The sequence below is a fragment of the Mixia osmundae genome (genome assembly GCF_000708205.1).
Source record: "Mixia osmundae IAM 14324 unplaced genomic scaffold scaffold_3, whole genome shotgun sequence".
In the NCBI taxonomy this organism is placed as follows: domain Eukaryota; kingdom Fungi; phylum Basidiomycota; class Mixiomycetes; order Mixiales; family Mixiaceae; genus Mixia; species Mixia osmundae.
The window spans coordinates 1,246,958-1,271,807 of record NW_014575561.1 but is presented as its reverse complement, the minus strand read 5'-3'; the positions used below and the strand labels follow the sequence as shown (position 1 = coordinate 1,271,807).

Sequence of the window (24,850 nt, the reverse complement as noted above, 5' to 3'; positions counted from 1 at the left end):
TGGCGATCGAGGGCAATCCTGACGATTGTCATTTGCAGCCTCAGAAAACCGACGATAAGAAGGGCAAGGAAGTCTCGAGGATAGAGCGTGCGATAGCAGGCGCTACACAAAGGTCTTTGATAAGTCTTTTCTCAGCCTACCGAAGCTCTGAAATTTATTGTACGCGCTGGCAGACTTCCGCACTGCTCTCGATATGACTGCATTGAACCGTCAGACATGCATTCTCTGCTTGAGCGATCGAGTGGGCGCAGACTCAGAGTCTTGGTTATGATCATGAGCGCGGAAGAAGCGGGTGATCATGCGATCATGGCGGTGACGCGTCTTCAATCGATTTGATCGACGACGTCTCACACTTGCTGGCGCGCACTCGTCAGCGAAATTCCAGATGGACGAGTACGACGACGAGATTGCCGAGTCATCAGTCGTAGAGTTGGATTCGCCCGTCCAAGAGGTCGCCGACGAGATCGACGACGAGATCGATAGCGAGGTGATGGCGGGCTTAGACCATAGAGCTCGCTCGACGACTCCTATGCCTGTCAAGCCATCGCAAGATGAGCAAGATGATCGCACACAGTACATGGACTATCCTGACTCGTTACCGTACTCTGCCGAAACGATGGATGAGATGGACAGACGTCTCGAAGAGATTTGTATGCGGATCATCGAATCTGTCCAGGCTAGAGATCTCGACGAGGGCCTTGTCGTCTGGAACCATCGTCTCGAATGGTCAGCTCTGGCTCACAGATGACATGATGATGCTTATGCCGCAGATTGCTAGCTGGATCGGCCTCAAGTACCCAATGAAGCGCTCCATCCGCGCCAAACTCGCTGCTTTGTACTACGAACTTGCAGGTAAGCTCTGCGCCCGTCAAGGCTGGTGCCTTGTCTGAAGCTGTGCCATACAGTCTTGCCGGGCTTAGATCCTCGCTTGATAGCTCTCGCCGCGAACCAGTGCTCAACACTCATCGAAAACAAGAAGCGACTTGGTGCGGCCTCATCGCTTGCTGCTAGCGTCTGATACTGACAGACGACCATAGACATCGACGATATTCAATTACCATGGCGTCCATTGTATGACATTCTCCTGCGCGAGCTCTACCCCAAAAAGCGAAGAACAGGACTCACGTAGGCCAAAGTCTGCTGAGCTCAATTCCGAGCTGACGCGTCCAACGCAGAACCGTCTCAAGCAATCTCTTGACCCTGGCAGAGCATTGTCAACGCTTCTTCCCGCCTCACGAAGGCCCTGCGATGCTCGAGACTTTCCTCCCACGACTCAACGGCGATCGTCTTGAGACCGTGCTTTCCACTCAAGCCTTCCTTGTCCACTTTTTGCCCCTCTCCCATCCGTATTGGCTTCCAATGATCTTCAAGCTATGGGAGGGGTTCCAGAGCAACATCTACGAAGATCAATATCTTGATCTCGTCGCCCGTCTCGGCGAAAAACATCTCGATCCTCGCCTTAGCAACCCTGCGCGCATTGATGAACTGCGCGAGAAAGCCATCTCGATAGGCGCCGCGTCTGCGGCCGGGAATGTGCCAGAGATTCCCGTCACGCCATCATCGCCCCGACCAAAGGGTATAGGCGAATGGCAAGGCATCCGACGAGACGTCGGCATCTTCAGCTTCGCCCAGTTCGACGATCTCATGAGCAGATGCTTACGTGCTATGAACGTTCCCGTTGGCGTCAGCAGAGCCGGACAAGTCCTCAGCCTAGGCGCTGCTGGCTCTTCTGTCGCCGACAAAGCAGTTTCGTCAACTATGCTATCGATGAAAAAGCCGACCAATCATCTGCAATCACTCGCATCCATCGTCGTCTACAGCATCGCTGTCGACGTGCCTCCTGACTCTATCGCAAGCTCACCCTTGTCCTCCCGTGCTACTTCAAGCGATCAGGTTGCACTCGATGGAGAAGCTAGCTACATCAAGCGCCCACTCAAAGCGGGCAGCTATGCTCTGGGCGCACTGCAGAAGCTCATTGAGGCGCTAGAGACTTACTTCCACCCAAGCAACCAGGGCACTTGGACGGCCTCTCTTGCGAGTTTCCTCGATCAGCTTTGTGCCGCGTTTATAAAGAGATGGAGCCAAGAGAACAAGGCTGACTGCAAGACCCCGGTAGCCTGGCGATTGACGGAAGCAATAAGAGACGAATTCGTTAACATCTTACGCACAGTCACCTTGCTCATCATCTTCACCCGCGATATGTTCGCTTTCGTTAGCGCTCAGAATGCTGTCAAGCTGCTCGCCTACTTGCAGCCTGATTTGATCATTCCCTCCATTCTCGAGCGTGCATACCCTGCTCTCGAACTTCTGCTGGAATCGCATCGCACGACGGCCATGCTGGTCTCGCTCACTTGTATCGCCGGCCCTCTGATGAATCGCACGAAGTATCCTTCCGGTGCGCTACATGTCATGCCGCTGCTCGATCTGTGTATACCCGGCCTGGACGTCAACGATCCCAGCAAGACATTCACGACCTGCCAGTTCCTGCACAATGTCTTCTCGAACATTGTCATCGATGATCTCACCCGATACACTGACAAGGGCATAGCGGAGCCTTTGCCAGCCTTTGACCCTTTGACGCTGCTGGTCGGCCACGACCCTGCGGATCGACGTCAATTGACAACTGCTGAACTGAACCGAGCCATAGTCGAATCGACCGCAGCCTTTCCTGATTGGATCACTAAATTCATGAAAGCGGCGCTTGGCCTCATTGATGGACTGCCCGAACCGGGAGGCAAATCCGGCAAGACGGGCGGCAAGATCGAGGAGAACATGATCATGGGCATAGCCATGCTCTTTGACCCGTTCTGCTCTAATCTCTCGGATCCAATGTTTGATATCGCCTTTGACCTCTTCTGGCGACATGTTGCAAACTCGCCACGAGCCAATTCCCTGCGTTCGATAGTCGCAATCACGCAGTCCTTCACTCGAGCGAACCCAGAAAAAGTGCTAGCCGTCATCGTCCCTCATTGCGTCCGTCAGATCCGTCTTGAGATAGAGTATGGCGCGTCGTCAACCCGAAGCACCTCGAGCTCGAGCATCATAGACACTGACGTCGCCTTCAACTGGTATGCAAGCTTGCTTGCCGCTGCGATGCATATGGCCGGATCCGCGCTGCTCGCATATGAGCAAGACCTAGTCGCGATTGTACAGCACATGGCAACATCGTGCTTCACTGAACGTGGCTATCACCTCGCAAGTCGGCTGCTCAGCGGTATGCTAGCTACGCTGTGCGCAGGGTATGCGCGGGACGCACGCATGGTCAACAGTGACGAATGGCGCTCAGCAGAATTCGTTGCTCACTCGCATCTACACTGGGGCAAGCTCTACAAAGTAGAAGAAGTCAGTGTAGAGTGGCACGTAGCAAGTCAAGCGGAGATCGATATGTGCATGCGCGTACTGAGTGCTGTCTACGAGCCCGCCTTGCAACGCCTCGAAGCTTTGACTACACTTCGTGATCAATCGACAATCAGCCCCGTCTGGTCCAACGACTTCTGTCGAGCGTGCAGCATCATCAAGCAGGGCCTACTGGGCATTGCGAACCTAGCACAAGTACCAGTGCCGCAAGGGACTACATTTCTCGGCCTATCCGTGCCAGACTTCGTGCAGCGCTCGCCTGATATTGAAGTCGGCCTGTGTTTAACCGATCCCACGGATGTGCGCCTGCAGCATGTCATGGCTCTACGCGAGCGCACCGGTCGGATGCTGCACGAAGCAGCACGCCATTTGCGCGACAACGGTGCGGAAGATGCGATCGATAGCGTCAAGATGATCATTTCTACGACGCGAGTACTTATGCTCGAGTAAGTCAATCGACGCTGTTCGCAAACAAAGCTGACCGCTGCTTGCAGTCATCCGTTTGACAAGTCAAGCTACGAGCCTTCGAAAGGCTACTACGAGTATATCAGAGGACTATCGCGTGTCGTGCGGGGTCAGCGGCACTTTTCACGGCTGGCATGGGTTCGACGCGCCGCATTGTATCGCATTTCTCGGTTACGTATCAGTTCCTTCTGCCGCATTCGCTCTTCGCTGGACGATACGCTGATCAACGATCTTTGCGATCTTGCAACTAGCAAGTACACAACTGTCCGCAAGTCGGCGCAACGCGTGCTGGACAATATCAGCCTCTATTACGAAGGTTCCCGCAGCTTGCTGATACCCCGTGTTCTAGACATGCTTTTGCCTGGTGGAGACGTTGACCAGATGAAAGGTGCACTGTACATACTTGGTAGCAAGAACTTCTCAGCTATGGGTCTGCAAGACTGGCGATACTTGCCTACATACGTGCTTCGACTTCTGCAGTGCTCACATCAAGAGAAGCCTTCGATCCAGCAAGTGGTCTCAATGGTGTTGGCCGATTTTGTGACGCGGCTCAATGTGCCCTCAACTCTGGCCCAATCTCTGGACCAGAACGGAACTGAAGGCAAGGCTAGACAGCTTGCTGCGGCCTTGCAGCTCCCTCCTAGTGGTCTTGTCGAAGCGGTGCGGCAAAACAGCTTGCAGCGCACGACGCACAAAGACCGCGAGTACTCTGAGCTCCTGCCGCAATTACTTCACATAGCACAGTCCGAAAAATCACATTGGCGCTACTCACTGTTCGCAACACGCATGATCAAAGCTTTCATCCGACGCGATCTGCCGATCAATCCGGACATTGCGACCTTTTTTGCACAACAGCTCGTCTCTGAATTGCCGAAGATGCGCGCCCATGCTCTCACAGCGATCACTAAAATGCTATACTTTGTCAAGTTACGTTCATTGACAGGCGGCTCCGATCGCAGACTGCTACTATGGGAGTCAAGCAACCCACTGAAGCGTGTAGTGCATCTTGACCAACAAAAGGACGTCGGCTTCACAGCCAACTTCGTAGACGACTTGACAAAGCCACTCGATCGATCGGCCAAGTCGAGCTCTCTGTTACTTGATAAACGGTCCACAGGCTGGCTGGTCTGGGGCAGCGAGACAACATTCTACGCCGTGCCTCACGAGACAGAACCTACCTTCAGATACGAGTCCGCGTCTGCACCTTGTCTTGACGCCATTAGAAGTGCAATGTCGCAACAGGCCTGGTGGGACAGATTCGCGAGTCAGTTAGCGCAGGAACTCTCTCGCGACTACATTGCTGCAGACACAGTAGACTGCATCAAGTCGATCTTTCAAGTCTACTTGGATGACTTCGTGCCGCTCATCAAGCCCAAGATACTCAGCTATCTGTCTACGAGCGATCGCCATCAGCAGCGAGCAGCAGCAGAGCTCCTGTCTGGCATCATTCGAGGCAGCAAACACTGGCCGATGACGCTGCAAGATGCACTGTGGTCCTGGGTGACGCCTTTGCTACCAATCATCTTCGCTCGTATCGCGCCCGACACGCAGACTATGTGGGAGATGTTCGTCGAATACATCCTCGATGGTCGAGATCCACGCCGCAATTTGCCACTTGTGAGCTATATCACGAGTTTAGACATTGACAAGGAATCGTATCAAGCCTTTGATCAAGCCAAAGCACAATTTCTTGTCGGCTCGACAATGTCTACACTCTCTTGGCACTTCACACCCTGGTCGGCCAAATATTTGGACCAATATTGGGACAGCATCGACTCAGATTTCAACGAGCTGCGAATGGCTGTCGCAGAGAACCTGATGGAACTCAGCGAGCTGCGGCTACACCCGTCGTTTTTGACCATCAAGGGACTGCTAGATGCCTGCGAGGAGACAACATCGAGTGCCAGGTTGTTGCTCGACGTCGACGAAGACTATTCTGCTCGAATCGAAACCGTCAAGCGCCAGCTTGCGTCTTACCATGCTATCCGTCAGCCCTCGGTTAGCGGATCGCAGATATACGACCGTGCCTCCTCAACAATACTCAACTGGATCTATACGGGCGCGAATGGCTACCGTGTGACGATGATGTATCCTTTTTTGACACTGCTGCCGGAGATCTTCAGGATGGAGGAGATCCTCGACAATGCGACTTTGCAAGATCTAGCGAAGAACGTGCTAGCAACATTGGCAGCACTGCCGTTTCCTTCTCACCTTGTCTATCAGCTCATGACAGACCTCTTGTCACTCATGAGAATCACGAGCAGCTGGCGCGTTCGCTTGAACATCCTATCGGTTATGCAAGGCATGTCAATACGATCACCTGGTCGACGATGGCGCTGACATGCACTGCAGTGTTCTACTTTCATAACATTTTCTTGCTCGGCGATGATCAGATCAACGAGCTGCTCGATTATCTGTGCGACCTCTTGCAGGATGCCCATGTGCGTTCGGATCACGGGCTCTTGACGTCCAGCTGACGAGCGTGCACAGATTGAGGTCCGTGAGGCTGCAGCGGTCACATTATCAGGCGTCGTGCGCTGTTCGCAAAGATCTGCCCTGCTCAGGCTAAAGGTGCGGGCTCAAGCTTGTCGACGAGTAAGAGACTGACGCGGCATACAGGAACGCTTCACGCGGATGGCGATGGAGACAAAGATTCCTCGTCGTCGCAATAGCGAGGGCAAAGAGCATACTGTGTATGCGCAACGTTTGATCACCGCGCATGCTGGCGTGCTTGGTGCTGCATCTCTCATCGCTGCTTGGCCTTATGGTGGGTAATCTGCTTCTTCTGGGCCACTCGTTTGCTGAGGGCTGGAGCCGCAGATATACCCAAATGGCTGCCGGATCTGCTCGTCGGTGTCATGTCGAAGCACAATGCCTCACCTGTGCCCGTCAGTACGACTGTGAAGAAGTGTCTCGCAGATTTCAAGAAGACGCATCAAGATAGCTGGCAAGAAGATCAGAAGAAGTTCACGGAAGACCAGCTGAACGACCTCAACGACCTCCTGATCGGCTCGTCATACTACGCATGAAGCAAGAATTGCAATCGTACAGTGTTGTGATGATGATAGCAGATTAGTAGATGTAAGGAATGAGCTTGTACGGCACACGCTTCTGGTAGTACTGCAAGCGCGACGCAATGAGAATCTTCATGACGCTCGAGATGCAGCCGCACTTACTCTGTACTGCTCTCCAAGATCAGGATCATCGAGCAAGATCTGCTCCTCGATGTCGATCTTGACGGCAAGTATGCAGCCGATCAGGATTGCCGCATACGCGGGCAGGGCGTTCCAGTAGAGGGCAGCGAGACCGATGGGCTTGAGCAAGATACTCGCGTAGACCGGATGCCTGATGTGCGCAAAGGGGCCGGTCTCGATGACAGATTTGGTGTTCTGTCGGACATGAATCGTGTCAAAGGCAGCGCCGAGGGTCGACATGGCAGTGCGGGTGAGGTATGTCGCCAATCCACAGAGGATGGTCCCGCTGATGAGCCGGGCTTCCACCCAGGTGTGAGGATGGACATCGCCGCCATACGGCAGAGGGAGCGCAAAGCGATTGGGCAAGATCGGCGTATGGAATCCTCGCCAGGGCGCAAGGATGACGGGCGCGAGTACGGTGATGGCACCAAGCATGGCATGCGCAGGCGTGAGATAGGCTTTCCAGCCCGTGACAAGGCTCGTAGATTTGTACGTGCCGCCGCGCTCCTTGCCGGCCTTGAGCGCCTTGCCCGTACTCTGAACGCCGAGTGCTACGCAGCTCGTCACGACCGACCAGGCCAGGATCTCTGTGAGCTGCTTGGGCGTGACATCGAGCCGCAGCTCGAGTCCGAGAACGGTGATCTGCATGTCAGCTGGCTCGCTACCGATCGACTATCGACTCGCGCTCGTCCCTTCTTGGACGTTGTGAGCGCGCGCGTCACGTCGACAGTTGCTCAGCAGGAGCAGCTTGCCTACTCGATTGCCCGACCGTCCGCGTGCGATTCAAGCCGCAGTCTCTCGCTCATCAGCTGGAGCAATGCTCGCTGGGTCTACTCCGACTGGCAGCGTGGCATGTAGCTGCACCGGCGGAGCAGCGAGGCTCTCGCAAACCGCCACGTCGTCAAGAGGCAAGAGGCGTTCACATCGGCCATTCTCTCGCTTGGCTCAGTCTGCGATCGCCTTCTTTCTCTTGTTCATCCTCTTGCCTTGCGTACTCGCCGGTGCAGACTACTACAAGGGTCCGTCAGAATGCTGAAGGTCGGCCTCAGCGCGCTCAGCGAGAAAGACAGTGCTCGGCGTCAAGCGGAATGCATCGAACCAGGAGATCAAAAAGGCCTACAGAGTGAGAACATGACGCTGTCTGTCGGCGTTGAGGCTAATGCTGCCTGACCATGCAGCAACTCTCGCGCAAGCTGCATCCCGACAAAAACCCAGGTAACGAGGAAGCTGCAAACAAATTCGTGCAGGTCTCGCAGGCGTACGAGGTTCTGAGCGACGAGGAACAACGCAAGATCTATGATGTCCATGGCGAAGAAGGCCTCAAGAGACAGCAACAAGGGGGCGGTGGCTTCCACGATCCCTTTGACGTCTTTCGCAATTTCTTTGGTGGCGGTCAGCAGCAGCAAGGCCAGCGCAAAGGGCCCAACATGGTCTCAGAGGCAGAAATCGACCTCAAGGACATCTACGTCGGCAAAACGTTCGATGTAGGAAGCAGAAAATGCGCCTGCTCAGGCTTCTTGTTGACATGTTGCGCAGATTGAGATCAAGCGGAAAGGTATCTGCGAAGCCTGCGATGGCTCCGGAGCCAAGTCAGCGTCAGACGTCAAGACGTGTAACGCTTGCTCTGGCCGTGGCGTGCGTATCGTTCGTCACCAGATAGCACCAGGCATGGTTCAGCAGATGCAGATGCAGTATGTTGCTCCATCACATGTCCGCCAATTCTGGCTCACACTTCTACAACAGATGTGACCAGTGCGCAGGTAAGGGCAAGACGGTAGCAAAGAAATGTCCCGTCTGTCACGGGCACAAGGTCGTCGAGCAGATCTCTCGCTTGTCGCTCGAAGTCGATCGCGGCGCGCCAGAGAATCACGAGCTCGTATTTGAGAACGAAGCGGACGAATCGCCTGATCATATCGCTGGCGATGTCATCATTAAGCTCAAGTCGAAGCGCACACGGGGTGGCTTCACGCGCAAGGAAGCTAACCTGTATTGGATGGAGACAATCAGCGTGCAAGAGGTAGGCTTGCGCTTGCGCTTGTGCTCCATCGCAGAATCAGTCTGATTCCTTGACAGGCTCTGCTTGGCTTCAGACACAAGCTCATGCATCTCGACGGACATACACTGCCGCTGTCGCGCAACGAGGTCACACAGCCAGGTTACGTTCAGGTCATCAAGGGCGAAGGCTTGCCTCATTTCCAGTCAGGCGGCCACGGCGATCTGTTCGTACAATACAACGTCGTACTGCCTGCGACAATATCGCCCAGCGTGCGCACAAGTGCGTCATCAGCTCGTCTAGTCTCCCTCTGTGCTGAAATTTGCTGCGCAGAACTAGAAGCTGCACTGGGCAAAGTGCACGACAAAACGGAATTGTAACGCATGCGTGCATCCTGTAGATCTTGTTGTCCGATTGACTAGAATAGAGGACGTGGCCATTCTCGCAGGCTAGACCAGGAACGGCGCAAGCGTCTCTTCGTACTCTTCCAGTACGCCCTCGTACGTCTGCTGAAGCGTTGCCCTTCGCTCGTCGACGGACAGCGATGACAGCAGTTCCTGTGTGGCGTGTCAGTTCACGCGAGGTGAGCTTGAGCCAGACTGACGTAATTGAAGCGGTAGAGACGCTCCTTGACGAAGAGGCGGTAGTCTTTGAGCTTCTTGGGGTCTTTCTTGCCGAGCTTGAGATAGAGACCCATCTCGACCAGTCTTGCAAATTGCCTGTCGCCGAGCTTGCAGTCCTTTCTCTTCTCTTCGATCCAATGCCGGTCGACAGGAGCGTTGATATCATTAAAGAGCTGCTGGGACAAGAGCGCGTGCAGGTCTGCTTTGTCTCGCAGAGTCTGGAAAGACTCGCACGGGTCTTCGACGACCATTTCTGCTGCATCTTTTCTCCCTCGCATCCAGAAGTAGACCATCGAGTACAGTGCAGCTGCTGTCCGTCTCAGTATGAGGATCAAGATCACAGCAGGCAGCTCACAGCCATGTCCTGCATGCTGATAAGGGGGCAAGATGACGAATTGCCTGTATGCGTGTATCAGCAGGACCTTGAAAATCCCGGTCAGGAGCGTACGAGAGGCGCAGCCGCGTTTTGTCAGGGTAGCAAAACCAGTTGTATAGCGAAGTGTAGCCGACAAAATGAAAGCTGTGTTGTGGCTCGCTTTGCTCCTTCCGTTTGACCGCTCGCTTTTCGTATAAAGTAACGAACTCCCAGTGAGTATCGTCCTCCTCGCAGTAGGAAGCAGCATCGATGAAGAGCACGGTGAAGATCTGCATACGTCGCAGGTACTCTTTCCAGCCTGGGGTCGCCATTTGCGTCTTTCGCCCCGAGGATCAGCCGGAGCAGCAGGAGGAATACCAACGCAACGTACGCTGTAAGCTTCGTAGACGATCGCATCTTCGTCAGATTCCTCGCAGACTTCATACAGTTTTCTCGTCGCGCCATTGGTTTTGGCTTTTTCCTTGCCTTTGGAGGTGTTCTTGACGAGGCGACGGGCATAACTGCCAATTCTAGTGCCTACTGGCTTGAAAGTCTCTGAATCTACTTTGACTTGCTTGAGGAAGCCGTCCGGGTCCTTCATGTAGTCTGCAAGTCAGCCTGTCCTGCTTCAGCCCGACGCGTCATGCGCGCAGAGTGAGAAGCGACGTGCCAGCAGGTAGCCAGTCGTAGAGAGGCGGCTCTATCGGATCTGGTTTGACCGTAGATGTCGAAGGCATGACGTCGGTATGGGAGATACCCAAGTACTGTCGCAGGCTGCCTGATGCGAATTGAAGCTGTCATAGTTCACGTTGCTTAGCCAACTTGCGAGCAAAATCAGACAGGCGATGCACTTCGATGTTGAGATTCTTGTAGCCATAGATGATCTGCTCGTCTCCGTAGATCTGATGCACGAGATCGGGTGCGAAATCAGAGACGAGAGCCTTTTCGGATGGGTCGAGTGATTGGAGCTCCTCATCCGATCTCACTGCGTTCCTCGTGTCAAAACCCCAGGCCGGGCCGAGATGTGAGCGTCGCATGCTCACCCAGACGGAGTTGCAAGGCTTGGCAGCCGTCATTGGCCCAGCTATCGTCCATCTCTTCGACAGGCGACAGGCACTTGACTCCTTCGACGCGACTCATCAGTGCTCGGTAGAGCTTGCGCTTGGCAGCCTGCACAGCAGCAGGTCAGGCTCGGCTTCAATGGCCTCGAAACGAAGGCAGTCTACGCTTCAGTATGGCCTCCACAAGGTTCCCCAGAGTTTCCAGAACTTGGCGAGCATGCTCCAGCTTGGCGACAATGTCGACGATACCAATGACATTGAGGACGGCGCATCTCAGCGCACGCGGGATGAGTCACTCGAGCGACAGCATCAACGGCGGCCTATCAAACAGAGTCAATCACTCTTCCATATCGCCGGACTCGTCGACAACTCGGGCGGCAGATTCGAAAGATATCGAATGTCAGACGATGAGCTCAAGACGATCAAGAAGAAAAAGGCAAGCGCCGAACACTTCAGACTGGACTGAGCAGGGCTCACACGTCTACGGCTGACCCAGATTAGAGAGTTCTACGAAAAGCAGAACGAGATCCTCGACTACTTTGCAGAGGTAGACGAGGTCCTCGACGCGACTCACGCCTCCGCCCTTGCCCCCCAAGAACCGCAAGCTGCTGGCTCGCCCTTCTCGGAATCCTCGCCGCTCTTACCAGTCGCACGCGAGGACTACCGCTCATCTCGCGCGAGAGAGGGCGATAAACTACAGGAAGACGTCAAATGGGCCATCGCCGTCAATCTCATTATCAATGTCATCTTACTGCTAGGCAAAATCGTCGTGGCACTCCTCTCGAATTCAATCTCGCTCGTCGCATCTCTCGTTGATTCTGCCATGGACCTGCTCTCCACCGTCATCATCTGGGTCGCCTCCCGAGCCATGTCTCAGAAGGATTGGAAGTCACAATACCAGGCAAGTTGACGGCACAGTAGCGCCCTTGTACTGACACTAGCCTGCAGTGGCCAGTTGGCAAGCGTCGCATGGAGCCACTCGGCGTCGTGGTCTTCTCTGTCTTCATGATTGCCAGCTTTGCACAAGTCTTCATTGAGTCACTTCAAAGACTTGCCAACCCTGGCGAGCTGGCCGTTAATATCCCCTTCCCGGGCATCTGTGTCATGGTCGGAACAATCGTCGTCAAAGGGGGTGTGTGGCTGTACTACCATCGCGTGAATAACACGAGCGTCAAGGCTCTCGCTCAAGGTGTGACCTGCATCACCATCAAGGACCTGCACTCATGCATGTGCAGACGCCGAGAACGACATGGTCTTCAACTTTTTCTCAATCGCCTTTCCGTACATCGGCCAGCTCTTAGGGCTTCCATGGCTTGATGCGGCAGGTGGTCTCCTACTGTCTGTCTACATCATCCTCGAATGGTCGGAAACGCTGTTCAGCAATCTCTTCAAGCTTACAGGCAGGCGCGCCGGTCCTGCGCAACATCAGCGCATGATCTATCTCGCCACCCGATTTTCACCCCTCATTAAGGGCGTGCAGTACAGCTCAGTCTTCTACCAAGGCGATAGACTCGTCGTCGAGACCGATGTCGTTGTGCCGCCTGACACTCCTCTGCCACTCTCGCACGACGTAGCAGAGGCAGCCCAGTATGCTATCGAGAGTCTAGAAGACGTAGAGCGCGCCTATGTCCATGTTGATTTCAGTACAACCAGCCCGTCTGGACATGCGGAGCGGTAGCAATATTGTACAAGCTACAGCATTTGCATTGTAAAATAGCGCACGATCTCAATCTGAGAACTTCCTTTGCCAGGCCGGAAAATCTGTTTCCAACCAAGATTTGACAAACTCTGCATGCATCAGTGAGCCTAGCCAGATGTATCAGACATGGAGCCTTACTCTCTTGATAAGCGTGGACGGCACGGATCGGCGGTGGCTCGAGTTCCGGGTCTGTCAGGCCATAGCAGTCCGAATGATGCGAACCACCCTTCGGACCAGTCAGAACCGGTGACTTGCTCGCTCTGGATGACATACCGGGATGATGTGCGCTGGACGCAAGAGGGAATCAGGTCGAGGAGGCAAATCAGGAGAGTTGGGCGTCGCGTAGCGCCACGGATCGTTGGACCCGTCAATGAATGCCAAGCGGTCTTCGCTCATGAGAGCTCCGCCGAATCTCGATTCCTTTGTCAGGTCAGGCTGCGATGGCAGATGTGCGTAACGTCCAGGTGGAAATGCTTTCTTGCACCATTCTTCTGTATAGGAAGGCTGAACGCTCTGAGAAATCAGTGAAGGTCCACCGTCGGTCGCTGCTTGGTTATAAAAGCCGGCTTCTGTACAGCCACCCCATGCGTAGCTTCGTGACTCGGACAGAGCTGTGCTCGCCCAAGCAGCTGCGTCTTGAGTGCCGAAGCAGTCGTTGCTGTTGAGCTCCTTGCCTTGCGGGCAAGTCGTAACGACTTGCTCTCTCACGTATTTTGCGTAATTCGTTAGATGGTGAACGCCGTGCTGCTTGTCAAGCTCCTTATCAATCGATGGCGATGTCAAGTTCGCGCAGAAAGCATGAAAGTCATTTGAACCGTAGGGTCCCCATTGCAGCTCTTGCCAGCCGTTCGTGGGATAATTCCATGTTGCGCCAATGGGCGACTGTACAGCGCGTCAGCGCCTCACAGAGAAGGTGGTGAGACTCTAACAGCAACAGCCATGGCAAAATCGCGGTTGTCCAGTACGCTCGCGAGTCCAAAGAGCTTCTTGAACTCGCGAATGCGGTTTTTGTTGCCAGTAGCGAAGAGTTTGTCCATTCTGTAGAACCAGTCAATTGAGTCTTGAACTCTTCGGGCAGCGTACCTCTCGACAGTCTTTTCGACGATAGCCATGCATTCTCTCGGCGCATGCTCGCGAGGTGCGTAGTACCATTGGGGAAAGCCGAAGAAGGACTGTACAGTGGCCGAGGAGGCAATGGCACCGAAGAAAATGTCGGGGTATTGCACTTTGGCAAAGGCAGTCAGAGCCCCGGCCAGACTTCCGCCGGCTGCATCTACGCTTCAGCACAAGCGCATTGCAGAGTCATGAGAGTCTGACTGAGAATCCAAGGTGTCTTGGGTGCAGTTAGATCTAGGTGTTCCAGTCCGGGGATCCGAACGGTTTGAGCAAAGTAGGCAACATCGGCGATCATCTGCTCCGTCGTCAAGAAGCGCATATTGTCGGTCGTGAGTGACTCGAACGGCCAACTCGTGCCATAGTAGCGGCACTCGTGTATGATGACGATGCCCCCGGTAGCTTGGGCAAGCTTTGCCAGGTAGCCCGTGGTTGCGTAGCGCCATCGCGATTGCGCAGATGTTTCGCCAGAGATGTGCAGAAAGACGGGACCGCCCCGTTTGTAGGCGGTCGTGTTGACCGTGTAGACCTTGCATGATTGTTGAGCCAAAGTGTCAAGAGGGACCAGGCAGCATACCTGATCAAAATAGCCTTTTGACAGCTCTTTGGGCCCATATCGCGCCTCTTCATCTGGAAAATGGTTGACCTTCTGTCTGAACAGGTACGACGGCAAGATTGGAGCCGCATTGGATCGCCTGCGCAAATGAGCTCGAGTTTCCATACCAACGGGAGAGACTTGCTTATCGAGAGAGCGCGAAGTCAGTGAATTGCCGCGCAATGCCACGACAGACGCGATCAGTAAGGACACCAGCCAGGACAGCATCATCATCGCACAGAACAGCAGCACTGGTTGACGAGATCCAAACAATCTTTTCAGTATCGGTTGCGAGCCATTGGTTGTCAAATGATGCAATCGTCGGAACGCACAGACCCATCGCGTCGTTACTGTAAGAGCGGATCGCGATAATGCTTCTGACTGTTATGGACCTTGATGGCAACGCGGGTGTAATGGTCTGCTCGCTTGCGCTGGTCAAGGTGAAGTCGAGTGGACCGGTTGGCCCGACGAGCTTCGCCTGCATTAGGTGCCTTCATGAGTTGACCACCTCCGCCGTATTGGCCGAAGCCACCCTTAGATGGAATGAGAGCGCTTGAATTGGACTTGCGTTGATGGTCCGCAGAAGCTAATTGGCCGATGAGCTTGGTTCGTCTATTGCTGGTATCGTTCAGATAAGCTGGTAGAGTCAAAGAAGTACAATGAGCCGCGGAATACTGACCAGATGATAGAAGACTTACGAAGCAAATTTTGCTTGTAGATGAAGCGCAGATCGCGATGACCAATACGGCGGCCAGACGGCAGGACGAGCTCGTATGGCGAATCGCCCAACGAGACTGATCCTGTACCGAGGCGGGAACGGGGCTCATCTCCGATCTCAAGCTCATCGTCCTGCGCTTCTGTGACCATCTCGACATCCGAACCGAGCTCCTCATCCTCATCAACGTCCTCCCAGCCCTCGTGATCGGGATAGGACGGCCGATAGTCGTAATAGTCAGACAGCAAGAGTCTTTCGCTCTCGGTATCCCAAGCGACTTTGCAGTGCTGCTTGTCGATCATGTGACGTCTGACTGCTTCGAGGCCTTTTTTTGCCGCCCTGCGCTCGTCCTCGGTCGTCGTGGCGGACGTTGGTGGCGCGGAGGGGCTGAAGGTAGCAGTACAGTAGAGGCAGACATTCCAGCCGGCGATCTGCTCGCCCAGATAGGCAACGAGTCCCTCCTGGTCGGCGAGATACTCTGCATCGGGCACAAAGAAGCCGTGATCTGCGAGCATGTGGTCGAGCTTGGCCTGGAGGGATCTGTGCTGGGTAGGACAGAACAAGCAGCCCAAAGGCTTGATGCGAGGAGCACAAGCGAGTCTCCTGGCGATCATTGCATCGATGGCACGTTCAGTAGGATCGTTCGCTTCTGCTGCCTGCTGGGACGATGAAGCGACAGGTTCGACATCGTCAAGGACTTTGTCAAGATCTGGGAACTCGAGCGAGGGGTCAATTCTCTCTGGCTTGATCTTATCCTGCACGTCTGTCGCGCTATCATTCTGGCCAATTTTGAGGTCGGAGACGTTCTTGAAGACCGCCTCTTTATGCTTCTTCGACTTGAGATGGTCCCTATAAGCGTTGGGCGAAGCAAAATTCTTTCTGCAGGCCTGACAACTTAGCTTGCCGGTCGTATCCTCCTCTGGTAGACTCTGCACAGCCTCCGCAGGTCGACGCGCGAGGATCTTCTCGTTGAAGACGTGTGCTGTGACGGGCGGCAGGCCAGCGACTTTTCGTTTTGCGTTGTACCTGTGCAGATCGGTAGAGTAGTGCTGCCTCTGTACGCCCGGATCGGCAAATGCGAGCGAGCACGATATGCACGTGTAAGGATGAGAGCTCATCCTAGCATCAAAGGATGTCGAGCTCGTGCTGTTCGATCAAGTGAGGGCGCACTGTGTCATCATCAATCGAATTTTGGCAGAGGCAATATATATTACAAATCAAGATCGACTTGGTCGCCTCGTCGCTCGAATATAAGCTCGCTTGACTCGTTTCGCGGCTCTTCTCAGCCATGGCTGATCGGCACACCGTCCGCGAGACGGCGCCGAAGCGTCTGCAACACGTTCTGTTTGGCGTGCTATCGTCAGACCAGATCGTCGCACTTTCAGAGGTCGAGTGCACACAGAGAGACTTTTATCACTTCACGCCAATCACGGGCAATGCTGGACAAGTGACGAGCAAGAAGGCCGTGAATGGCTCGGCCGTGAAGCCGCCTGCTGCTTCTACATCCGCTGCCACCGAGCGTGAACCCAAGCCGGGCGGCGTGCTCGACAGACGACTCGTAAGCACGACCTTGGCCTCCCTTGTCATCCCTGAGGCCCATGGCACGCCAATCTTGCAGGGCATAGCAGACAAGAAATCCAACTGCGAAACCTGTGGCGAGCGTGCGAAGGAATGCGTCGGGCATTACGGCTACATCAAATTGACCGTGCCCCTCTTCCACACGGGCTACTTCAGAAAGACGATCGAGATCTTGCAAGTCATCTGCAAAGTGAGTGCATCCCCTTTGATTCTCATTTGCTCGCCGAGTGACGCGTGCAGGTCTGCTCGCGAACGCTGCTCGACGATGACCAGCAACGCGCAGCGCTCAGGAAGTTAAGACGACCCAATCTCGACAACACCCAGCGAGACAGATTCCTCAAAGAAGTCGTCGCGACAGCCAAAAAGGCACTCAATTGTCCTCACTGCGGATCAATCAACGGCACGGTCAAAAAAGCGGGAAGTCTCAAGATAATCCACGAGAAGTACCGCGCACGCAAGATGAAACCCGCCAGAGAGGCCTTCGAGCAGTCCTTCGATCATGCTCTCCAAGACACGAAGGAGCTCAAGGGCTCGATCAGCCGTGCACAAGACGACCTCAATCCGCTTCGTGCGCTCAAGCTGTTCGAATGTATCACCAATCCAGACTGCGAATTGCTCGGCCTAGATGCTACCATCTCCCGGCCAGAGACCTTTATTTGGCAGTATCTCCTCGTGCCTCCTGTGACCATCCGTCCGTCGGTACAGCAAGACGATGCGACGAACGAGGATGACCTGACCGTCAAGCTTGCTGAGATCGTCTTTACGAACCAACTCATCAAGTCAGGCCTCGCAAAGGGTATCCAGACAAACGTCTTCATGGAACAATGGGACTTTCTGCAGCATGCAGTTGCGACTTATATCAATTCGGACGTGAATAACAATACCATCTCGGGTCAGAAACCCATGAGAGGTCTTTGCCAGCGTCTCAAAGGCAAGCAAGGCAGATTTCGAGGAAACCTTTCCGGCAAGCGTGTCGACTTCTCGGCCCGAACTGTCATCTCGCCCGATCCGAATCTGCGTATCGATGAGGTCGCGGTACCGGAAAAGGTCGCAAAGATTCTAACTTACCCCGAGAGAGTGACATCGCACAATCTCGAGCAGTTGAGAAAGGCAGTTCGCAATGGCAAAGAAGTCCATCCGGGTGCTTGCTATGTCATATCTGCTGCTACAGGCATCAAGAAGGATCTCAAGTATGGCAATCCCATCGAGCTCGCCAAGCAACTCAGGATAGGTGACGTTGTCGAGAGACACCTTCGCGATGACGACATTGTCCTCTTCAACCGTCAGCCGAGTCTACACAAGCTCTCTATCATGTCTCATCGTGTCAAGGTCAGACCTTGGCGCACCTTCAGACTCAACGAATGCGTCTGCACGCCCTACAATGCTGATTTTGACGGCGATGAGATGAACCTTCACGTACCACAAACCGAAGAAGCTCGAACAGAGGCCGCTCATCTCATGAGCATCAAGCAAAATCTTGTCACACCCCGCAACGGCGAACCGATCATCGCTGCTACTCAGGACTTTATCACTGGCGCATTCTTACTCTCGCGGCGTGACAAGTTTCTAAACCGAGCAGAGATTGGTCAGATACTGTGCTACCTGACAGATGCCGAAGGCGATCTCGAGCTCCCTCCGCCAACGATTCTCCGACCGAAGCAACTCTGGACGGGCAAACAAGTCTTTAGCGTTCTGATGCGACCTAGCTCACGCAGTTCAATCTGTGTCAATCTCGAAGCAAAGTGCAGGACATTCGAAGCTCCTCCGGCCGGCTATGCGCCGGATATGTCGCCCAACGACGGCTACTTGGTCATCGAGAACAGCGTCATCATGTGCGGTGCTCTTGACAAGGCCACAGTCGGTGATGGCAAGAAGAACTCGGTCTTCGGGGTCTTGCTGCGCGACTACGGCGCAGATGCAGCTGCGCAAGCGATGAATCGCCTTTCAAAGCTTTGTGCCAGATGGCTTACCAATCAAGGCTTCTCGATCGGTATCAGCGACGTGACACCAGGCGATAAGCTACGCGACGAGAAAGACGACCGCATCCGCAAAGCGTACGAAGAGTCAAACTTGCTCATCACACAAGCCGCTCACGGAAAGCTCGAGAACGCGGCAGGGTGTGATCAGGATCAGACGCTCGAGGCATCTATCTCAGGTGTCCTCTCGCGCGTCAGAGACAAGGTCGGCGAGATCTGTATGACTGAGCTTTCCCGCAACAATGCTCCTCTTATCATGGCTATATGTGGCTCGAAGGGTGTGCCTGTTTGTTCCAGCCGCTGATCGCAACTGACGTCTGGATGCAGGTTCGAAGATCAACGTTTGTCAAATGGTCGCCTGTGTCGGCCAGCAGATCACGAACGGCAAGCGTGTTGCTGATGGCTTCATCAATCGCTCGCTTCCTCACTATCTCAAGAAGTCAAAGAACCCGCCCTCAAAAGGATTCGTCCGTAACTCGTTCTACAGCGGTCTCACGGCAACCGAGTTTTTCTTCCATGCCATCTCTGGGCGTGAAGGCCTTGTTGATACTGCGGTCAAGACTGCAGAGACTGGCTATATGCAGCGTCGACTCATGAAAGCGCTCGAGGATCTTTCCACGCGCTACGATCTCTCAGTCCGCAGTTCGACAGGCTCAATCGTACAATTTATGTATGGCAATGATGGCCTTGATCCTGCATACATGGAGGGCGACGGCTCGCCTGTCGAATTTGTCAGAACTTGGCAGCATATTCGGGCCACCGTGCCACATACCAAGACGAGCAAACCTCTCATGCCATACGCGATACTCGAACTGACTGATCGCCTTCTCGCCACCGATCGCTTCGACATGACCCGACATTCGGATTTCCCTGCTCAGATAAAAGCTTTCGTCGTCAAGCACATTGTAGCGCCAGCCGCGCGCTTCCGGCGAGCATACGGCATGATTGAAGCGCTCGAGAAGCACGAAGAATGGGACGACGAGACGGATCTCACTGGCTTGGCAGGTCCGAAAGCAGTGCACGTCGTAGATCAAAAGACAAAGACGACAGAAGATCAGATTGCGCGCTTCCTGCTGCTCTGCTGGGAAAAATACGCTCGGTCGATGGTGGAGCCTGGGACAGCAGTAGGTGCAATAGGCGCTCAATCGATCGGCGAACCTGGCACACAGATGACGCTCAAGACGTTCCATTTCGCCGGTGTCGCTTCTATGAACGTCACGCTCGGTGTGCCTCGTATCAAAGAGATCATCAACGCCAGCAAGGTCATCTCAACGCCCATCATCACAGCCGAGCTTTTGTCCGACCTCGCGCAATCTGAAGCCTCCGCTAGAGTCATCAAGGCCCGAATCGAGAAGACCTACCTCGGCGAGGTCAGTGCTGTGTACCGGGAAGTCAGACATGGAGCTGAATGACGTGCAGATTGCATCGCAAATGGCGCCCACCGTCACAGCCACGCAAGCCTATGTGAACATCCAGATCGACATGGATACCGTCTCGCGTCTTCAACTCGAAGTGACGCCCCACTCGATTGCTGCCTCAATTTTGGCTGCAAAGCTGAAGCTGGGTAAAGGCAACGTGTCCGCCAGCCATTCGGGTCGCATTCGGATCTATCTTCCAGACGATGACGGCAGCGAATCTACGAGCTCTGCCCCTCATAAACTCGATCGGCTGAACACGCTCTGTCGGCTGCTACCCAATGTAGTGGTAAAGGGTGTCGGAGCATGCTCTCGTGCGGTCATCCAGGTCAAGCAAGGTAGCTCAAAGGAGAAGCATCTGCTCGTCGAGGGCAACGGTCTTCGCGAAGTCATGACCACCGACGGCGTGGACGGCCGGCGAGTTACTTCCAACCACATCATGGAGGTCGTCAAGGTCTTGGGCATCGAAGCAGCCCGACAGACCATCATCAACGAGATCGGCGGCACGATGGGCGCTCATGGTCTCAGCGTGGATCCTCGTCATCTCGGCCTGCTCGGGGACGTGATGACGTGTAAGGGCGAAGTACTCGGTATCACTCGTTTCGGTGTTGCAAAGCTCAAAGACTCGACACTCATGTTGGCGTCGTTCGAGAAGACGACAGACCATCTCTTCGACGCTGCAGTCTACAGCCGACAGGATGATATCGACGGCATCTCAGAGTCCATCATCATGGGCTTGCCCGCCAACAATTGCGGTACATCACTGCCTTCTGTCGTTTCGAAGAGACCCGTGATTAGGCATATCAATACGCCCCTCTTCGAACGTCTCGCGACCTGAGCGAGACGAACAAGCATTTTTGTATAATCAACAACAAATTGTCGTAACAATGCATTCGCAGTCCTGTATGTCGTGTTCAGCCGAGTGTGGACGCGCCTGGCCGACTACTCGGCGCAGAGGGCAGCGTCTTTGCCATCTCCCTGGCTTGCTTGGTCTGCCATATCCGCTTGTGATGGTCGAGTCTGATCTGATAGTAGTGTCGATTGAGAGTGAATTTCCTCGGCGGCTCGGCCGGCGGTGCTGCTGGCTCGGTGACCGTGGCCGGCAGAGCGATAGGTTTGACAGGGGGCACAGACTTTTTGGCGTCTTTGGCCGCTTCCGGGTGCTTTGCGAGGTAGTCTGCCGTCGCTTTGGCAATGTCTGCCTCGGTGGGCTTGCTTGGCGGCGTTGGACTCGGTATTGCAGGCGAGGCGGGTGGTGTGACAGGAGCAACAGCCGAAGCAAAGTTGCGATCCGACAGATGTGACTGGCATGTGTATACAAAGTCTGCTAGGTCACTCGTCGCTGCATGCTGGCTGTCAGCTCGAGATGCGATGGAGCGAGCTCGGGGAGCTACCCAAGCAGATGGTCGTCTCGCGATTGCAGATGAAGCATGGTCTCGCCGTGCCGACCTCGCGCCGCCAGTACACGTTAGCAAAGGTGGGTGGCTTGCTCGCCTGCTTGTTCATATACGCTACGCTGGAGGAACCTGTTGGGCGGTGCTGTTAGCCCGCCGTGGTATGATGGTACGCAGCAACGCGCCGATCTCATCCAACTCGTTCAAAGACAGCAAGTCCTCTCACACAAGACTTTGCAGACAGAGATCGAGTCTCGAGCACGCTCATTCGCGACACGAGAGCCCCTCCCTGCAAGGAAGGCTGTCTCTTGCGTGCGGGCTCATGAATAGCAGAAGGTGTAGACGGACGAACGGATGAATGCATTACTTGCCATTAGATGTTCTTGATGAATGACTTGAGCTTCTTCTGAAGTGGTCGAGCGTCGATGGTGGTCTGCAGGCTATGAGCGTACTCTGCCCGACCGGTCTAGCAGAGACGCACATGGTGATCTGCTGCATGGTCCTGTGTGAGACCATCGAGCGCGCGTGTGAGCTTCTTGTGGGCTTTATGGCGCTCTCTGTCAGTTTCTCGAACTGCGATGGCTCAGCACGCGCCAGCTGCGAGTCCTGGATCATACTGTTGGCGAGAGCGCTGGTGTAGACACGCTTGAAGGGCGGATCATCGATGGCAACGAGGGAAGCCTCGAGCATCTCGAGTACGCCATCGATCATCGTCTGTGCTCCGTGAGCAGACCATGACGATCGCAGCGGGGTCTCTCACAACTGTCGATCTGGCACGTTGGAGCGTTCCATCTGACTGATCAGGCAGCGTTTCATCTGGATGAAGTCTGATGACGGCCGCACTCGGGTGTGCATGTCAGCCTTCGTTCAGCGTGGGGGTGTCATGGCAGTACATGTCGATCTTGAGAGCAGCGATCTGTCTCTGCAGGGCCTCGTCGTCTGCAACGAGGCGAGATCGAAGGGATCCAAGCCGGCTCTGTTGCTGGGCATCTGACTTTCTCTGGGCTCGTTCGATGTAGTCGCTGATCACTTGTGTCTCGCTCGGGCTGGCCAAGCGTGCAGAGACATCGCCGTCTGTGCTGAGCGTAGGGGATTCTCGGGACATCGCTGTCGAGCTCGCGGCCGACGTCGAGCAGTCAGGCGCTGGGCGAGCTCGCGATGTTGTCACTCGCCCGACCGGCTCTCTCCGGCTACCGGCACTCGGCTCGGAGCAGCATGGCCTCTCCATCCCAGCAGCGTGCTCTTCATACCGTGCAACGAGTCCAGGGCAGCAGCTTCGACATAGCGCTCATCCAGCTCGGCGACATCGGAACGGACAAGGCTAAGAACATCGACAATGCTCGCCGCAAGATGGACGAGGCCATGCAAGTAAAGCAGCCACCGCACTTGCTAGTCCTGCCGGTGTGTACACTCCTCAGCTGCTGCGTCGTTTGGCTCAGTGTTGCGCATCCAGGAATGCTTCAATTCGCCCTACGGCGTCGACTTCTTCCCCGAGTACGCAGAGACGATACCCTTCAGACCTGGCCAGACACAGCCGACGCTGCATGAGAAAGCCGTATCCGCGGGCAGCCCGTCTGTCGACATGCTCAGCCGGACCGCACGGGACCACAAGATCTGGCTCATCGGCGGATCCATACCTGAGCGGGACGCGTCGACCGGCAAGCTCTACAACACTGCTACGGTGTACAACACGGCTGGCGACTTGATCGCCGTCCACAGGAAGCTCCACTTGTTCGACATTGACATCCCGGGCGGCATCACCTTCAAAGAGTCGCAAACGCTCACTGGCGGCGATCGCGTGACGCTGGTCGACACCGACATGGGCAGACTGGGTCAGCACAGCGTGCTGTAGTCTCGCTTGGAGCTCACTTCCCGGCAGGTCTTGGCATCTGCTATGATCTGCGATTCCCAGAGATGGCCATGATAGCCGCTCGAAAGGGTCAGTGGCTCTGGGATGAACCACCGAATGCGTGCTCATGGATGCCAGCAGGTGCAATGGCTATGATCTACCCCGGCGCCTTCAACACGACGACAGGACCACCCTATTGGGAGATCTTGCAACGAGCTAGGTGCGGAGGCTGCGCTCAGAGAGGGGCATCCGCTTACCTCACCTGCGACTTGCAGAGCGGTCGACAATCAGATCTTTGTCGCCGCCTGCAGCCCTGCTCGACCAGAGTCTGGCTATCCCGCCTATGGATTCTCGATGGTCACTGATCCTACGTTCGTGGTCGATAGTCTGGATTTCGGGCTTCGCTAATAGCATTGCTGCAGGGGCAAAGTCATTGCGGGGGCGAAAGAGGCGCCCGAGACCGTCTATGCTTGCATTGATGTCGAGACGATCAACAAGACTCGTCAAGGCGTGCCCATTACCGCTCAGCGACGCTTCGATGCCTATCCTGACGTGGCCTCGGGCACATCAAGCTAGCAATAGCACTGCCGGACGATGCTCTGAACCCACGCGTGATCTTGCGATTGCTAAGCGGCAAAACAGAAACTGCACGCTTGCGGGTTTTGCTGTCACCAGGCATCCAGGAACAGGCACAGTCATCCTTGAATGACCCCACCGGCCCCTTCCGGTGTTAGCTAGGCCGAAACGGGTGAAAAGGGCTTCATGGAGCGGTAGAGGCTTCAAGATCGACACCCCTGTCGAGTCGTACAAGCAATCGCCGGAATGCATACATCTGTACAAGTGCGATCATACTTCGGCCGCAGTCTGTAAGAGCAATAACCCTCGAGGCAGTGAGACTTTTCGGGCTCGCTTGTCAAGACCGCGTCTTTTATACTTGAGTGCGGCCTCCGGACACAGCATGCGCACCTAGACCATCTGTACGCTCGCACTGATCCGTTGCGACTCGCTTCCTCGCGGAGGGAGCTATATTCACGTGTCACCACCGGCATAACAGGAGAAATGGTGAAGCCAACCAGCGGCGCGTTGTCCCCAGGCTGGCGGCAACGACCTTTGGGCACCCAATGCTTTGGTGCGAAGTCAGCAAGCGCCTGCTGCAGTCTTTGTTTCTCTGGGTCAGCTAATTTTCCGCCTGCTCGCCTTTGCAGTAAAACTGTTCGCGGTTGAGCATCGACGACCTCTGAGCAGCATGTCAGCGTTGAGACCAAGGCCACACAAGGGAGATGTTGTGAGCCAATGATGCGACAGGTTGCTTATAAGACGAATGCATGCTGGCCGGCAATACTGGTGTCGACTGTAGCAAGCGTGTTATAGCAGGGAAGGCTGTGACGTGTGCAATGCTGTGTATGGGTGTGCATGATCACAATCGGTATCTACAGGCGTCTGCCGTAGGCTCCTCGGACGCCTCAGA

The 24,850-nt window shown here is 54.9% G+C and overlaps 9 protein-coding genes across 9 annotated transcripts; 5 read left to right on the top strand and 4 right to left on the bottom strand.

The window, feature by feature from the left end:
- The first annotated feature begins 321 nt into the window (after positions 1–321).
- Positions 322–6,965, top strand: L969DRAFT_375946 (uncharacterized protein). The gene is made up of 10 exons (XM_014714154.1): positions 322–726; positions 779–852; positions 906–986; positions 1,038–1,125; positions 1,176–3,803; positions 3,852–6,124; positions 6,175–6,263; positions 6,313–6,393; positions 6,442–6,589; positions 6,643–6,965. Exons 1-10 carry the CDS (start codon positions 386–388, stop codon positions 6,849–6,851), a joined length of 6,012 nt encoding a protein of 2,003 aa, XP_014569640.1. The 5' UTR covers positions 322–385; the 3' UTR covers positions 6,852–6,965.
- On the bottom strand, positions 6,610–7,926 carry L969DRAFT_374092 (uncharacterized protein). The gene is made up of 2 exons (XM_014714153.1): positions 6,999–7,926; positions 6,610–6,942 (listed from the first exon to the last, which is right to left on the bottom strand). The coding sequence occupies exons 1-2, from the start codon at positions 7,662–7,664 to the stop codon at positions 6,895–6,897; spliced, it is 714 nt and encodes a 237-aa protein (XP_014569639.1). The 5' UTR covers positions 7,665–7,926; the 3' UTR covers positions 6,610–6,894.
- Positions 7,834–9,389, top strand: L969DRAFT_16430 (uncharacterized protein; the record flags this gene model as incomplete). The annotated part of the gene is made up of 7 exons (XM_014713585.1): positions 7,834–8,035; positions 8,087–8,139; positions 8,195–8,500; positions 8,553–8,707; positions 8,760–9,033; positions 9,090–9,291; positions 9,343–9,389. 7 exons carry the CDS (start codon positions 7,834–7,836, stop codon positions 9,387–9,389), a joined length of 1,239 nt encoding a protein of 412 aa, XP_014569071.1.
- Positions 9,390–9,458: 69 nt separating this feature from the next.
- On the bottom strand, positions 9,459–11,127 carry L969DRAFT_93588 (uncharacterized protein; the record flags this gene model as incomplete). Its single annotated transcript, XM_014714152.1, has 8 exons — positions 9,459–9,566; positions 9,614–9,939; positions 9,988–10,031; positions 10,081–10,325; positions 10,379–10,593; positions 10,658–10,781; positions 10,839–10,972; positions 11,031–11,127. The coding sequence occupies 8 exons, from the start codon at positions 11,125–11,127 to the stop codon at positions 9,459–9,461; spliced, it is 1,293 nt and encodes a 430-aa protein (XP_014569638.1).
- On the top strand, positions 11,123–12,835 carry L969DRAFT_86324 (uncharacterized protein). The gene is made up of 4 exons (XM_014714151.1): positions 11,123–11,484; positions 11,545–11,949; positions 11,997–12,237; positions 12,284–12,835. Exons 1-4 carry the CDS (start codon positions 11,188–11,190, stop codon positions 12,724–12,726), a joined length of 1,386 nt encoding a protein of 461 aa, XP_014569637.1. The 5' UTR covers positions 11,123–11,187; the 3' UTR covers positions 12,727–12,835.
- L969DRAFT_93586 (uncharacterized protein) lies at positions 12,775–16,288 on the bottom strand (the record flags this gene model as incomplete). Its single annotated transcript, XM_014714150.1, has 10 exons — positions 12,775–12,836; positions 12,886–12,973; positions 13,021–13,629; positions 13,677–13,785; positions 13,831–14,014; positions 14,065–14,389; positions 14,438–14,555; positions 14,601–14,729; positions 14,807–15,092; positions 15,154–16,288. The coding sequence occupies 10 exons, from the start codon at positions 16,286–16,288 to the stop codon at positions 12,775–12,777; spliced, it is 3,045 nt and encodes a 1,014-aa protein (XP_014569636.1).
- A 154-nt stretch (positions 16,289–16,442) lies between these two features.
- L969DRAFT_86320 (uncharacterized protein) lies at positions 16,443–21,401 on the top strand. The gene is made up of 5 exons (XM_014714149.1): positions 16,443–16,728; positions 16,789–16,938; positions 16,989–19,002; positions 19,052–20,094; positions 20,144–21,401. Exons 1-5 carry the CDS (start codon positions 16,459–16,461, stop codon positions 20,975–20,977), a joined length of 4,311 nt encoding a protein of 1,436 aa, XP_014569635.1. The 5' UTR covers positions 16,443–16,458; the 3' UTR covers positions 20,978–21,401.
- L969DRAFT_93584 (uncharacterized protein) lies at positions 21,054–22,638 on the bottom strand (the record flags this gene model as incomplete). Its single annotated transcript, XM_014714148.1, has 6 exons — positions 21,054–21,481; positions 21,534–21,655; positions 21,901–21,966; positions 22,015–22,247; positions 22,294–22,360; positions 22,427–22,638. The coding sequence occupies 6 exons, from the start codon at positions 22,636–22,638 to the stop codon at positions 21,054–21,056; spliced, it is 1,128 nt and encodes a 375-aa protein (XP_014569634.1).
- Positions 22,639–22,748: 110 nt separating this feature from the next.
- Positions 22,749–23,958, top strand: L969DRAFT_93583 (uncharacterized protein; the record flags this gene model as incomplete). The annotated part of the gene is made up of 6 exons (XM_014714147.1): positions 22,749–22,934; positions 22,987–23,365; positions 23,413–23,472; positions 23,524–23,602; positions 23,658–23,753; positions 23,805–23,958. The coding sequence occupies 6 exons, from the start codon at positions 22,749–22,751 to the stop codon at positions 23,956–23,958; spliced, it is 954 nt and encodes a 317-aa protein (XP_014569633.1).
- Between the last annotated feature and the right edge of the window lie 892 nt (positions 23,959–24,850).

What these genes read in the sequence shown, in the direction of transcription:
- L969DRAFT_375946 (XM_014714154.1), top strand. Translation starts at nt 386, where the DNA reads ATGGACGAGTACGACGACGAGATTGCCGAGTCATCAGTCGTAGAGTTG. An exon ending in TGGAACCATCGTCTCGAATG is followed by an intron (nt 727 to 778) that starts GTCAGCTCTGGC and finishes GCAGATTGCTAG; the next exon opens with CTGGATCGGCCTCAAGTACC. An exon ending in CATCCTATCGGTTATGCAAG is followed by an intron (nt 6,125 to 6,174) that starts GCATGTCAATAC and finishes CATGCACTGCAG; the next exon opens with TGTTCTACTTTCATAACATT.
- L969DRAFT_86320 (XM_014714149.1), top strand. Translation starts at nt 16,459, where the DNA reads ATGGCTGATCGGCACACCGTCCGCGAGACGGCGCCGAAGCGTCTGCAA. An exon ending in TCTTGCAAGTCATCTGCAAA is followed by an intron (nt 16,939 to 16,988) that starts GTGAGTGCATCC and finishes TGACGCGTGCAG; the next exon opens with GTCTGCTCGCGAACGCTGCT. An exon ending in AGAAGACCTACCTCGGCGAG is followed by an intron (nt 20,095 to 20,143) that starts GTCAGTGCTGTG and finishes AATGACGTGCAG; the next exon opens with ATTGCATCGCAAATGGCGCC.
- L969DRAFT_86324 (XM_014714151.1), top strand. Translation starts at nt 11,188, where the DNA reads ATGGCCTCGAAACGAAGGCAGTCTACGCTTCAGTATGGCCTCCACAAG. An exon ending in AGACGATCAAGAAGAAAAAG is followed by an intron (nt 11,485 to 11,544) that starts GCAAGCGCCGAA and finishes CGGCTGACCCAG; the next exon opens with ATTAGAGAGTTCTACGAAAA. An exon ending in CGTCAAGGCTCTCGCTCAAG is followed by an intron (nt 12,238 to 12,283) that starts GTGTGACCTGCA and finishes ATGCATGTGCAG; the next exon opens with ACGCCGAGAACGACATGGTC.
- L969DRAFT_374092 (XM_014714153.1), bottom strand. Translation starts at nt 7,664, where the DNA reads ATGCAGATCACCGTTCTCGGACTCGAGCTGCGGCTCGATGTCACGCCC. An exon ending in ATCTTGGAGAGCAGTACAGA is followed by an intron (nt 6,943 to 6,998) that starts GTAAGTGCGGCT and finishes TCGCGCTTGCAG; the next exon opens with TACTACCAGAAGCGTGTGCC.